The sequence below is a fragment of the Misgurnus anguillicaudatus genome, chromosome 5 (assembly GCF_027580225.2).
Source record: "Misgurnus anguillicaudatus chromosome 5, ASM2758022v2, whole genome shotgun sequence".
NCBI lineage: Eukaryota > Metazoa > Chordata > Actinopteri > Cypriniformes > Cobitidae > Misgurnus > Misgurnus anguillicaudatus.
This window is the reverse complement of record NC_073341.2, coordinates 12771476-12786466: the sequence shown is the minus strand read 5'-3', so window position 1 is coordinate 12786466 and position 14991 is coordinate 12771476. Positions and strand designations below refer to the sequence as shown.

The 14991-nt window shown below is 38.5% G+C and overlaps 1 protein-coding gene across 6 annotated transcripts in view; it reads right to left on the bottom strand.

The window, feature by feature from the left end:
* The window catches only part of vps13a (vacuolar protein sorting 13 homolog A), a 60940-nt gene that overhangs the window by 5748 nt on the left and 40201 nt on the right, over positions 1-14991 (bottom strand). For all 6 annotated transcript variants that reach the window (XM_073867568.1, XM_073867572.1, XM_073867573.1 and 3 more), the window contains 15 exons: positions 13907-14136; positions 13664-13817; positions 13240-13386; positions 10805-10886; positions 10388-10457; positions 6008-6122; positions 5713-5826; positions 5452-5597; positions 4204-4285; positions 3994-4107; positions 2387-2462; positions 1992-2155; positions 759-804; positions 551-674; positions 357-469 (listed from right to left, as the gene is read on the bottom strand). In XM_073867568.1, the coding sequence (XP_073723669.1) occupies positions 357-469; positions 551-674; positions 759-804; positions 1992-2155; positions 2387-2462; positions 3994-4107; positions 4204-4285; positions 5452-5597; positions 5713-5826; positions 6008-6122; positions 10388-10457; positions 10805-10886; positions 13240-13386; positions 13664-13817; positions 13907-14136 (1777 nt within the window). The remainder of the gene's footprint in view (positions 1-356; positions 470-550; positions 675-758; positions 805-1991; positions 2156-2386; positions 2463-3993; positions 4108-4203; positions 4286-5451; positions 5598-5712; positions 5827-6007; positions 6123-10387; positions 10458-10804; positions 10887-13239; positions 13387-13663; positions 13818-13906; positions 14137-14991) is intronic.

Here is a 14991-nt window from a genome sequence, read left to right as displayed (position 1 = left end):
GTTCTGCTCTGTGAACGTGACAAGAGAAGGGAAAGCTCAAGTCAGTTGTGTCAACACAGCAATGTCTTGTCTACACACATTCACACGCACCTCCGCGTGGAAGACGCGGCCGAGGCAAACATTTGCGTCACCCGGTGTGAATTTGCATTGACTTGTATGCCAAAAAATCGATTCACTCATTAGATGCTTCTTCAGGTATGTAATATATGTTGGACTGCCCCAGTTATGTATTAACAGGTTAACCCGGAAGTCCTTGGTCAACCAGGACCTGTATGAAAATTCTTGGCTCTAAAACACAATGCTTTGATCTTAAACACACAAAAGGGAAGTATGCATGGCGTGGATTTAAATACTCTGTAGCATTTGGCTGCCTATTCCCTCTCTCTCCTTATACGGCCGGATGACTCCATCTTCGTGAAAGAAACGCGGTGGACGTAAACTCACCACGTCTTGAGACGTCTCTGCAGCTCTGCATTCAAATGAGGCGCAGGATAACTAAAGCCGCTTAACAAACAAATGAAACGAAGCAGACGCAAACATATTCACACACCTTTTGATGCCTTGAAAGGTGCTGCTGGCCATGTCAATGATGCCACCTGTTGGTCTGGTCAGAGCTCCAACCAAACCTTTTCCCATGCCCTTAAAGAAACCGGCTGCACCTTCTTTTTGAGCTCCTACAGAAATATACACACATTATTTTAAGATACGTCCAGTTAAGGTAGTTAGCATTGGTCAATATAAAGAATGTTTGACTTTACCTTTTATGGGTTTAGTCACGATTCCAGTGATGCCACTCACAAATCCCTGCGTGAGAGTATTGTATTGTGTTTAAAGATGTATCAAAACAAACACAAACCACATAAAGAGACTCACTGTCTATTCAAACAGGTGTTGAGTAGGGATGCACCAATTTTTGGGGGGGTCGATGCGCTTTAAATGAGTGAAAACTCGTGCATTACGTTATACTTAAGTTATTGCTGTCAGGGATGCATAACGATTAATCGCGATCAATCCATAACAGAACAAAAGTTTTTGTTTACATCATATATCTGTGTGTGAACTGTGTATAATAATTATGTATAGAAATGTGCACACATGCATGTATATATTTAAGAAATGTTTACATGTGTATATACATTTGTATATTTATGTCGAATTTATATTTTATATAAATATAAATACTTCATATATATAAATATTTAAATTATACATGCATGTGTGCATATTTATAAATACATAATTATTATACACAGTTCACACACACACATATATGATGTAAACAAAAACTTTTATTCTGCTATAGATTAATCGCGATTAATCGTTATGCATCCCTAAGCTGTCATTTAATAATTTTCCGTAAACATTGTAAAATATTAAAACAGTAAGTTACCTGGTTGCCTAAAAATGTTGAGTTAATTCAACTTAGAAATATTAGTTGACAAAATTTTTGACATAACGTTTTAGGTAAACTACAGTGTAAAAAGTGAAAAGTTGGATTAACTTAAAAAATTACTTAAACTGCTAGAACCCTTTTTTTTCTGATGAACACAAAAGATTATATTTTTTACAATTAACTGCCATAGTAGGAAAACAAATATTATGGATGTAATGTGATAAATGATGAAGATGATATTTTGATAAGTGATGGTTAGCACACAGCTGACGGTATCCATTGATTTCCATCATATTTGTTTTTCCTACTATGGGAGTCAATGGTTACAATCAGCTGTGTTCTTACCACCAATTATTAAAATATCTTCTTTTGTGTTCATCAGAAAAAAGAAATTCATACAGGTTTATAACAACATGAGGATAAGTAAATGATGACAGCAGTTTTGGGTGAACTATCCCTTTAAGCTTCGCCTATGTTATTGTGTAATAGCGACCTCAAGTTTGGGAACCACTGCTATAACATATGGTCTTAAATTGATCAAAAATCTGGCGATAAATATAGTATATCGATGCATCTCTACTGTTAAGCATTAACTCACAGATACAAGTCCTTTCCCTCCCCGCGCCAGGCCCTCTCGGAGACCGCTGGGCTGTTTATTCATTGCTTCTCGTCTCTTTTGCTGATAATCCTCATCCATCGTCATGGCAGCCACACCTTTAGCCATCGCCCCTGTGATCCGAGACGCAGCTCCCGCAAGACCGCCTGAAAGGAAGGGCCGACAAGAAATTTTATTGTTTATATATGTTTATATGTTTATAAGGAATGAATGGGGCTAGGCTAAATGCTAACACATTCACAACACGCTGTACAAAGATCAAGCGCAGGCATTGAAAGATAGGCATGTATTAATTTGTCCAAGTTGAGGCAAGAACATGCTATGTTGTAAAGCAAACAGACAGAAAGTGACTGGAGAGAGAGAGAGAGAGCTCTTACCCACAGCCCCTCCAACCAGAGCTTTCACACCGAGTGCCATTCCTTCCATAAACTCCTCTGGGCCCTGTATGGCTCCCTGAGGAACAGAGACACGTGTAGTGTTTTGTCTTTTTGGCCATTTAGACATGAATAAAATTACTTATGTTAAGTGTCTTATGGTGTGTTCACACCAGACGCAAATTAAAGCATTAACCACAAGTGAGTGACATGTAAAGTCAATGCAAAGATGCGATAGACATCCTGTGGCGCGAATGACACGGCGCGAATTGAGCGTTTCAGGCGTTTGATGCGTAATTCGTGCAAGTTCAAAAATCTAAACATATTATTCACATAGTGACGCGATTACGACGTAGCGAGCTGAAACAGAAACACAAAACAACAATACAGGACAAAATCATCGTCGCTGTTTGTGGACACTCAGCTGTATGACACATCTTCGTACTTTTATAGAAACAGGAATAAAAAATTCAAGCAATATATATACACATATTAGACTACGAGCTAGCTAAAGCCGTCAAATTAATTGTATTCACGTCTGAATTTCACCCGCGAATGAGGCAAATTTCACGTGCGAATGGCGCATTAAAGAGCACCTATTGTCTGATTCACGATTTTACATTTCCTTTGGTGTGTAAGTGTATTAGTACATGCTAACGATATGCAAAAGGTGCAAACCCCAAAGTAAACAATGATGTGAGTTATCGTCTACAACGTAAATCTCTTTTCTTGGACTACAACAAACACACGGATTGTAGGCAACAGTTTACTTCCTGTGATTGGTGATGTAGACAAGACGACATTATCATAATTCCTCCCGCTTCTGTTAGCATTGCATTGTGACTGAATCTTTCAAACATGGTAAGGGGCGTCACATTTCCGGCCGACGTCAGAGATATTCAGACTAAGAATGCACGATATATCGGCCGACATATCGTTATCGGCCGATAACTGCTTATTTGTAATATTATCGGTCTGATAGCAAAATTAGGAAGATAAATGAAAGTCGATAAATGATGGATTATTTTGGTTTGTTGAACCACTTCACTTGCTCATTGCTGGCCATGTGGAGTTTTGATTGGTGCTTTCTATGACATAGCACGAAGATGACACATGTTGCGGGATTAAGAAGAGTATGCTAGTCTAGCGCAAAGACAAGATGTCCGTGGTCTTGGAGATTTTTCATTGTGAAATTAATATGAATATTTATCGGCCTATATATATTGGTTATCGGCCCCCAAATATAAAGAGTTATCGGTATCGGCCAAAATTTCCATATCGGTGCCTCCCTAATTCAGACCAATCACAACGTACAGATTAGCTGGCCAATCAGGGACACAAAGCTTTTCAAATCCGTGCTTTTCTGGAAGAGAGTGAAATTTGGAGCTACACAAATGTACGGTATGTGGAAAATAATGTGATTTTAACCATAAACCATGCGAACACATTATACCAAATACACAAAATAACGTTGTTTTTAAGCAACAAAATAGGTGCTCTTTAACTCAAAATGTTCAAGCGTCCAACTACGTGCAAACGGTGTGATTTATTCACTTTATTCGCGCCCGTTGTAAACACACAGTTATAATGCTCTTTGTGTCAAGTTTTACCTGGTAGGGCTCATAAAAGAAGGCCTCAACTCCTTCAGACAGACCACGGATCAGTCCGTACGGATTACCAAGCACATCCAAACCCAAAACCAGAACGTACATCTGCTTGATTGCCTGAAACAAATGACACACAAGCCCAGACGCTCATTTAAAAAGGCTAATATTACATGTGTAAAAACAACATGTAAAGGTCAAAAGGTGAAAGGTCACCTGTTTAGAGTAATGCCGGATCACTTCCCACTGTAACTGCTGGGTGGTACGAAACTGATACCTCAACTCGAAGAATTCCAACCTGAGGAAACAAAAGATTTACAATGAAACATTACTCCCGAACCATAATAAAAACTTCAAATAAGACACTTTATGCTTACAGAGTCAGGCATGTAACACAAAAGAACCCACTGAGGTGCCCATTGCTCCCCGTTACATCTCTTTCACTTGACTTCAAATGTTAATTTAAATTCAGCAAATTTTCACCCACAATCCATGCAGAAAATGCACTAGATTTACCTTTAGATTTATGGATCTGGCAGATGCTTTTATCCAAAGCGACTAACATTGCATGTGTATGTTTCCAAAGAATCAAACCCTTCACTTTTTTGCTGCTAATGCAATGCACAACCAACTGAGCTACAGGAAAACCTTGATAGATTCCACATGCATCTTCTGTTGAGGATCTTCACACCTTGATAATGCAACTTTTTCCACTAGAGGTCAGTGTGAAAGCAGAAATGTTGAAGTAAACCGTGTATCTGACCCAGATCTAACCACATGTGAAATCCAGAAATACCCAAGGTGCGATCTGAGGTTTTGCCTCAGGCTGGAATGAGGAACTTGAGGCTAACACGGGCGCAGCTGGAGACTCGAAAGATGTGTGATGAGACGACAACAACAGAAACACTCTCTGACCTACACGATGAGGAATAAACACAGTTCACATGACAGACACAGTCTATCCAGATACAATCACTGATTTATCCAGTTTGGTGTTTAGGTTAAAGTGGAAATATTTGTAGGAATATACTGTGGTGTTGTACCGTATTCCTGTAGCTCAACTGGTAAAGCACTGCGTTAGAAATATAAAGATCATGTTATGTTAACCCAAGATTTTATCTAAGGCAAACCTATTGACCTTGGGACATCCGGAAGTGCTCAAATGATAACTCACTTACTGCTTTTGCGTACAAAAATATGTCATCCATGCGGCACTTCACAGTCTCACCACAATAACCATAACTTGGTATTTGCAGTTAAACGATCGTAATACAAATGATAATCAAGTATCTATAATCAAGTATGTTGTATCATATACGGGGGAGGTTTTTGAATCCGAGTATGTGTGAAAGCACAACGGATGCGTGACGGATCCCTTCCGCATAATTACTGCACACGAAGTTCGTGTAAAACAGCTGTGAGGGGATAGAAATGTAAATATAGTTGCATAAAAAGTGTTCATACTTGAATAGGACGTCCTGAGCGTCAGTGAGCGTGGCTCCGATACTCTTCAGCAGAAGGTTGAGAGATTGAACAGGAATGATCTCAGTCTCTCTCTCTTTCTTATTCCCATCTTCACCACCGGAGCTCAGAGAGAAACTCAAATGAAGCTGTCACACAAAACACACATCAGGTCATCAAAAACATGTTTTCCAGCAGTTAAAGACCTTTTCACATAAGTAACATACATTTTTGTTTTTGTGGTGAATCTAAACTTTGACTCACCTTTATGGGAGAGATGTGAAAGTACTCATACAGGCTAATGGCGGACGTGTCGGTCGCTGAAACGTGATTCAACTCAGTCTTCAAATACTCAATATCCTTCTCGAACAACTCGACCTATAACACAACAAACAGACATTTAACAAATAGTAGCCTAAAAACATATTTGGGGACTTTAGCAATGTCATTGCATCTGACAAAATATCAATAGCATGTTTTAAAACAGACATGAATGAAGTTTTCCCAGTACATATAGTATGAGAATTTTAAAGAGTTTGGATCGGTGCTTGTGTAATACCTCTTGTTCAGACGTGACGGCACTCGCGTGCTCGGCAGTGAAGAGCTCTAATATGGCATACAGGAACCCAAGGTCCATCCGCAGGTCCATCTCCTGAATCAACACCTTAAAATACCTATAGGACCAATAAATGTATCATAATGCCGCAAGATTCAAGCTGAGGAGATAAATAAATGTGAGAGTAAAGCTGTGCCCTAACTACACAACCGTCAATCCAATTCATTTACAAGTTAGCAATAACGCTGTGCTAAAGGGTGTTGTTGTTAGGCACGATACAAAGTGGAGTCAATGCAACCTCCTTAGCTTATTCACAATACAGCACTAGCCTCTCAAGTACCTTAGTAAGGAATAATTGACTCCGGGCCATTGAATTATAAGAAAATAATGCACACCAAGGTGGTAATGCCGCTTTGCGTCGTGCCGTTACACCGCAGGTGTGCATTATTTTCAAACAATTCAAAGGAACGGAGTCAATTATTCCGCTTATACCACGGTTACCACAAATATTGCTCTGGTGCCTATTTTTAAGACATTTGACAAGTTAGGTGTGCGGTTTACAGAAAAATAATCAACACCCATAGAACATTTCTCAGCCAATCAGAATGCAGCATTCAACAGACCCGTGGTATAATTGCTATTATAAAATGTTATACAGGAATATGTGTAAATCATGCTATACTTTCTTAGGACAACTTGGCTGGACTTTTTTATCCACTTCAAATGTTGACTAGTGTACGTGACGTCATCTGTAGGTTTGTGAAGAGCATTTTCAAAGTTCAAAGTTGGCTGAGCCTGCTTTCTCCATCTTGGTAGCGTGTCACTCACAGATAACCGAAAATGGGCAAAGAGGCGGAACATGGGTGGAGCTGAGGTGCCTGGTTGCTGAAACTACGCCCACCTAGCTCGACTGTAAATATTTTTTTATTTTTTTATTAGGGACTTTTTTCGCAACAGATGAATGCATTCTGGCATTGGATTGCGTAACAATTGTAAGGTAACAGTCTACAACCGGAGAACAGCTGGTTTGTTGTAGTCGTTACAGATTGGGTAACTAAAAGTTTTTTTTTTATATAAGTATTGTTTACATGGTAGATCAAAGTTTTTAGATTTATTGGCATCAATACAATATTAGAAAGTAGGGATGGGCTGAACCGATATTCTTAAGGGTGATCAAAATAAAATAAAAAAATTGAATTGTCGTTGCTGCCACGCCCCCATGTCACGTCCGGCCGACTTGCCAAGCGGAAAAAACAAGTTTTGAGTGCTGCGAGTCAACCTCCTCTAACTTAGCTTGCTACAGCCAGTCAAAAGATAGCATGGCAGATGCAGGAGACAACATGCAAGCTGCTCTTTACATGGGAAACAAAAAACAGCAAGAGCCTCACGCCTTCAGCTGAACTCAATCAGAACATGCATTAAGTTATGGTTTACTTCACACATTTACTTTACATTTTTATGGCTAACAAATTAATTAAAAAGGCGATAGAGATGATATTGGATCAAGGTCAGTATCGACAGATACTCAAGGTTGTGATATCGACATCGGTATCCGACATGAAAAAGTGGTATCGGCCCAGCCCTAATAGAAAGTCTTCCTTTGACAGTATATTAATATTTAATGTCAAAAGCAAAGCTTCTCTTACTTTTTTAAATACTAATTTTATGTACCCTAATTAATGCCACGCTATGCTTTCTCGTTTATGATTGCTAAGTGATTTTTGCGTTTCTGGCTATTGCAGTTACCACTCACTTCCTGTTGCTGTAGCCATCCCATTCGCAGCTGTTGCTTAAAGTCCCTAATATTCAAGAAATATTAAACTTTTATACAAATACATTTCTGATAATTTACTCACCCCCATGTCATCCAAGTTGTTTATGTCTTTATTTGTTTAGTTGAGAAGAAATTAAGTTTTTTGAGGAAAACATTCCAGGATTTGTCTCTATATAGTGGACTTTAGTGGACCTTAACAATTTACAGTTTCAATGCAGCTTTAAAAGGCTCCAACTGATACCAACGGAGGCGTAAGGGTCTTATCTAGCGAAACGATAGTCATTTTCAACACGAAAAATAAAAAAATAAGCACTTTTAAACCACAACTTCAAGTCTTGCAATAGCTGTGTGACGCACCAGTGCAACCTTACATATTTGCGTAAGGAAGTCGAAAGGTCACACGTTACGTATGTAAAACGCACATTTGCAGAACATTTCAAACAATAAACTGACACAAAGACATTAATTAGTATCATTCCACATACAACAACAACATCTGAACGGTCCTCTTTCTGGAGCAATTGTTTCACATATGTCATGCATGACCTTTGGACATGATTACAGAAACTGTAAACTGAAAACTAAAAAAAATCCTGGAATGTTTTCCTTAAAAAAAAAATCTTCTTGAGTGAACAAAGAAAGACAAAAACATTTTGGATGACATGACCAGTGTTGGGAGTAACGCATTACAAAATATAATATATTACAGTAATATATTATTTTTTGCTGTAACGCAGTAATATAATGCATTACTCGTAAAATTTTGGTAATATTTTACTCGTTACAGTCTTAGTAACGAGCGCGTTACAACAATGCATTTCAAAATTAGACCGTGTTATTTTAAATTTTTATTTTTGACCAATGCGCGTGACCAGCATCCACACATGAAAAAGCTGCGTGTAAATGGCTGCGTCCCAAACCGCATACTTCTATACTATATAGTGGGCGAAAAGCACTACTTCTCGTACTCTTTGCCTACTATATAGTATGGAAGTAGGCGGTTTGGGACGCAGCGTATGTCTATTTCCACGTGCTGTATGCAACAAGTTCTTTTACTTTGTATTTGAAATGCGATTTGGACGCGGTGCGTGTCAAATATAGAGATGTTTCTTAAAGAGCCGAATCTGGGAAGTCCGCGGCTGTATTATAAGCATTGACTAAAGTGGTCGCAATCAGGTCCGGTAGCGCCGCACACGCATAATTTTGCGAATAAGAGCACTAAGTAAAAGCAACAGAAAGTTTCTATCGGTCTCCTGTGCTGCTTGAACGTCAGAAGTAAAGAGATTTTAACATGTTGCCAGTAAAATCCATATCACACCAGCAATGACAAGGTAAGCTTTGCTATGATTACAGTGCTAGGCTATTCCTATGCTATCTACAGTTTTATTACAAACAGCAACCTAAACTACAACATAACATTAGTGAAGACTTAAACATGGTAATCTAAATAGTACATTTAAACATCACTGTTTAAAGTTTTTACCAGCCTTTGTATGGGAGCCTATATTTATTGTTTGGCAAAAGGCAGTGCTCCTCTGTTTGTCTGTGTTTTATTAAGCAATGATATGTTAGCCTACATGTAATCCTATTGGACTGAAATGAGCTGTATTCCTTGAGGCTTAATCCTCCAATAGGACTTTTTGATAAGTTGTGTCAATCCAGTGCATGCCAGGTTTGTGCTGTGAATCTGAATTAAAAGTGATCAAAAAAATAGAAATGAAAAGAGGTTGCGTGTCTTACCATGTTATTAGGCTATAGGTTGCATTATAGTGGGCTCTATTGTGTTTGGTATGTGTACCATAATTTACCAGACTTTTACCAGATCATTTGTCTATGTTTATGATTATGACAGTAATTGTTACTGTATTTTGCCATAAGTCTTCACTTTGCCTATTCAAAGCTCGAGGGCCAACACATAACTTCTAGATTTATAAGCAGCAACAAACTACATTTTAACATTTTATAATGCCTAGTCATACTTCTGTTCTTTTGATGAAAGTAACTCAAAAGTAATGCAAAAGTAGTGTAACTCATTACAGTTCAGAGACAGTAATATTGTAATGTAACTAATTACTTTCAAATGACAGTAATTTGTAATATATAATGTATTACACTTTGGAAGTAACTTGCCCAACACTGGACATGACATGTCAGGTGAGTACATTATCGGGATTTCTTTTATGAAAGTGGAGTAATCCTTTAACAAGGTATTGATATGAATGGGCAAGATCACAACGATCACTTTAGTCCCGCCTCCCAGTAAAAAGAGCCAATTGTCTATTGAAATCCTCTGGGAAACGGAGTTTGGGCATGAGCAGAATTGACAGGTCTTGTTTTGCAAAAGACTTGGGAGGCGTTGCAAATATAGCAACAGTACTTACCCAGTCACTTAAGTGGCCACGCCCTTAATTATGCAGAACTTTAAGGTTTTAATTAAATATTATTTAAACGGATGAGTTGAACTGCTTAAATTGAATCTGCTTAAGCGAGCTTTGCCAACCAAACAGGTATCAATCTGGCCTCAATATGAGTTTTCGCAAAAAAAAAAAAACATGTTGTGAGGGCACAGCTTAAAAGATAGTAAGTGGAAATAAAGATTAGGGACGCACTTGATTCGCAGAATGTCCGAGTGCCCGGCCGCTCTGGTGATGATGCTGACATCAGCAAGTGGTTTAGGCTCTTTCATCAACAATAAACACAAAAAATTATTATAAACATGACTAGCAATTTTAAATGACAGAGGTCCATTCTAGAATAATATACAGTATATAGTCTCTGAGGACAGTGCTATTTGGCAACTAATAGTTCGCCCAAAAATTCACACAAAAGTTCACCACAACGTAACATAACTTACACATCTTCCACTCTTGAGCTTAACAAGAAGTCATATACATCCAGGATGGTATGAGGTTGAGCGAACAGTAAGAAGGCCTTTCATTTTTTGGGTAAACTAATCCTTAAGCAGAATTAAGCGGAAAATGTGAAAAAATATTCTTTAAAGTCAAGTAGCAACAACATCAACTGACCTGAGTCCATGCTGACCGACTTGGGTGGTTTAATAGGGTAGAACACAAATGGGAAGATGGCTCCAGGCAACTGATTCTGGATCTGTACAGTGAACAGAAGCATTTGATAGCCTACAAATGTTGTGCAGTGTAATACAAAACAGTTTTTATACAATGGCTTAATATTCTCGAGATTTCTGAAAACAAAACAGCTTGAACCTGCATTAGCTATTGTGTTGGTATTTGCTGGTTTTTAAGGTCAAGTAGCATGAAAGTCCCCCTGCAGTCAATCATTTTATCATTTAAAACGCATCTTCGAGCATCATAATGGCACATGTAAAGTTTTTCCTGTGGCAGTAATTTCTTCATGCTTTAAAGGGGACATTTAACAAGACTTTTTTAAGATGTCAAATAAATCTTTGGTGTCCCCAGAGAAATTTTAGCTCCCATAGATAATTTATTTTATACAACAGTTCTTTCTGGTTCTCGAATCTGATTGGCTAAGAGCTATACGATATTGTACTGATAACGGCACTGTAACCGCTTCACCTTTCGTATTATTCCGCCACCTAGTGAATGGAGGTCCTAAGCAGGCTCATCTCTGAATGAAAAAACACAGACGCGCTGTGTGAATCACTCTCCGTGTGTCTCATTAGTTTACTAGCTCATAAATCAGTCTGTGAATCCCCAATCAGAAGTATTATTCCGTCAAAGATCAGCGCTCTTGGATGTTACGTTAAAGTTAATGGGAGAAATGTCTTGTCACATCGTGTGGACGATTAACACTTGGAAAGAGGAATATAAACACACTTTTTCTGGAGCTATATATCTCTTATCAGAACGCGAAAACACCGTGGAACTGCAGGTAAGCACCGCAGCTTTAAATGTGGACATTGATCATTTACTTTATCGTGACGTGACTATTAAAACATGTTATGAGATATCGCCACTGATATATTTATAAGCAGTATGCAAAAACATCTCTCTGACACTTATAAAAAACCGTTTTGTATAGTACTGACAAGAACAAAGTTTAATAATAATAATCGAGTGCTCGTATCGCGTTAAGAATAAATGAGAAAGCAATAGTAACGTTTCACAAGTATAGTTTTATTAACTTTTACCTCGCGCCAAAACAATAACAACACAAAAGACACTAAATATGAATAAAAAAACAAGTACAAGTTTGATCATGACACCAAATACTGCTGATTTGATCTCATTTTGACGATCATCATAAACAAACAAGGCCAACATGAGAGCCAGGGTATCCCTGTCAGAGATGTAGCCCAGAGAGGGCGGTGGTCAGCGGGGCGAGTGAACACTGATGTCCGCTCATGCTTTGGTTCTCATTTGTACCGAATCTCATTAAGCAAACGTTCAAACAGGCGCTATATTTACTAATCGACTGCAGATTTAAATATAATACAGATACATTCTCGACTGAACTAATCTTAAAAATACACTTTGTGACCAAGAAACGGTAATATAAAGAAACGGCTTTTCCGTCCATTGAGTTGTTATGAGCTTCAAAGCAGCCGAAAGTTTTACCTGTCATTCTGGCCGCCCTCAAATCCGTGGCGGAAGAACTAGTTCTCAAACAAAGAGGCTTTTAAAATAACTCCGTTGTTGTTTTCTAGTTTTCGTTTTTCAAACGTGTGCCGTCGAACTGTTGTATAAAAGCAATATCGCTCTCGGAGTCGTGCGACACAGCTCCACATCATCACGGCTGCGACCGCCTCCGGCACTCGGCCTGCGGCCTCGTGCCTCTGGCCTAATCACAGCCGTGATGATACAGAGCCACACCACACTCCTACTCGAGCGACACTGCTTAAATATCATGTTAAAATTGCCACTTTGTAGGTGTGAGCAAAAATGTGCCATTTTTGTGGTGTGTCCTTTAAAATGCAAATGAGATGATCTCTGCACTAAATGGCAGTGCTGTGGTTGGATAGTGCAGATTAAGGGGCGGTATTAACCCCTTTCTGACATCACAAGGGGAGACAAATTTCAATGACCTATTTTTTTCACAAGCTTGCAGAGAATGGTTAACTAAGTTACTGGGTTGATCTTTTACACAGTTTCTAGGTTGATACAAGCACTAGGGACCAATTATATCACTTAAACATTGAACAGCTTGATTGTAACTTTACACCTTTTCCTTGAGATTCGTGGATCTATGAATATGCAAATTAGTCCACCCCTCTATTTTACAGCACAGTTCGGACCATAGATATAAATATGTTAATTAGTCCCCATCTCCACTCTTTCAACACCACCTCGGACCATAGAGACCATATGTAAAAAGATGCTACTTTCGGCAGTTTTAGACAAATAACTGCTGGGTCCGGTTTAAGTTGCAGTTTTTAAAGCGTTTGTGAGGTGGACTAGAGCAGTTTTGGCTTTTTGTAAGTTTTACTTATGTGATGATGTGCTTCATAAAGTTTTAAACAGACCTGAATTCTGTTGATCTGGACCCTGTAGGTTTTCTGGCGGGCCGAGACGCTGTACTCAACCTTCAGTGCTGGGAGGAAGTTTCTCCTGAGAGGAGCATCGAAGGGCTCCATTACTCTCATGTCCACACCATTAGCAGAAAACAACACCTGATGAACACACATCCAAAGAGAAATAAAACGAAACCACCTTTTTAGATTGACTTTCTTACTTACAGTATATATTTGAATGATATTAAATCTGCAATGTGTAGCATCTACATCCTCAATTTGTGTCACTCAGAAATCATTACAGTGTTGATGTCACAACCATGAGGAAATTAACGTACTGTATAACTACCCAAATATAAATGTAAACAGTTTTTAGTATCAAGCTATTTTAACAGGGAACTAGGCCACAATATTTTAAGAAAGTATGAAAACTGACCTGGTAGTCGTTCTCTAGGTTGATGAGAGAGCTGTCCACCGGGCCATTCTCCATATACGTCTGGTAGTGCTGCTCCAACAGTCCAGCCTCTTTAACGCTCATACATTTCCATCGGCTGCGTTTCTTGAGTTTAGTCTCCCAAACCACATCAGAACTGACCAACACACAAAAATGTACAAAGTAAATATCAGTGAAGTTGATAAAGTGCAACATAAAACATTTTTGTGAGACCCCTAGCTATACCTGGTGATGCCGATATAGGCCACTTCCTGGCTGTTGGTGTTGTTGACCAATGAAACGCCTATGTTCTGTAACAAAATGCTGATTTCCTGTTGAGCCACCTCCATTTTTTCACTATCGCAAATCAGCTTATAAACGCGACGGTCTGTGGTAAAAAGCGCCACGCGTTGGAGGCCTTCGTAAAATGAGATAACAAACAGTTTTCCCTCCTTGTTCATGTCCAACAACTGATCCTATAAAAAAAAACAAATAACAACAGATGAGCATTCAGGTTCACAGTTTTAAAGAGTTGAATTTTTCCTTTGTGCAATATCATAGCAGAGACGTCAGAAAACATTTAGAAGTAAAAAGGACCTGGACATATTGCTCAACCATTACTTAAAGGCTGTTTACATCTGGTATTAAAGGGGGGGTGCATGATCTCTGAAGCCAATGTTGATATTTGAAATCACTTAAACAAACTCGCCCCTATCTCAATAGAATCTGGACCTTCTTTTGATAGACCCGCCTCACATATACACAACCCCATCCATAGATATGTATGTGTCACGGTGGAGTCTCTAACGTCATCACCTGGCGGCCATCTTACCACAGGCGCTCGCTCACTCCTAGCATTGTGTTTTAATGATGCATGTACTTTTAAATGACCATAACTTGCTCAATTTTCTACCAATTTTCAAACGGTTTGGTTTCTTACAAACGTTATTAACGTGGCTATATTTCTGGATGTTTTAACATGTTTCATGAAAATTCTTTTTTTTTTTTTAAGTATGCAGTGTCATAGGTACATCTTTGATGTTTATCACAAACCAAAACGTTTGAAAATCATTGATAGAAAATTAAAGGAATATTCAATTTTCTTAAAAGAAAAATCCAGATAATTGTCATCTAAAATGTTGATGTCTTTCTTTGTTCAGTCGAGAAGAAATTATGTTTTTTGAGGAAACATTGCAGGATTTTTCAAATTTTAATGGACTTTAATAGACACCAACAATTAACACTTAACTCAACACGTAACAGTTTTTTTCAACGGAGTTTCAAAAGACTATAAACAATCCCAAACGAGGCATAAGGGTCTTATCTAGCAA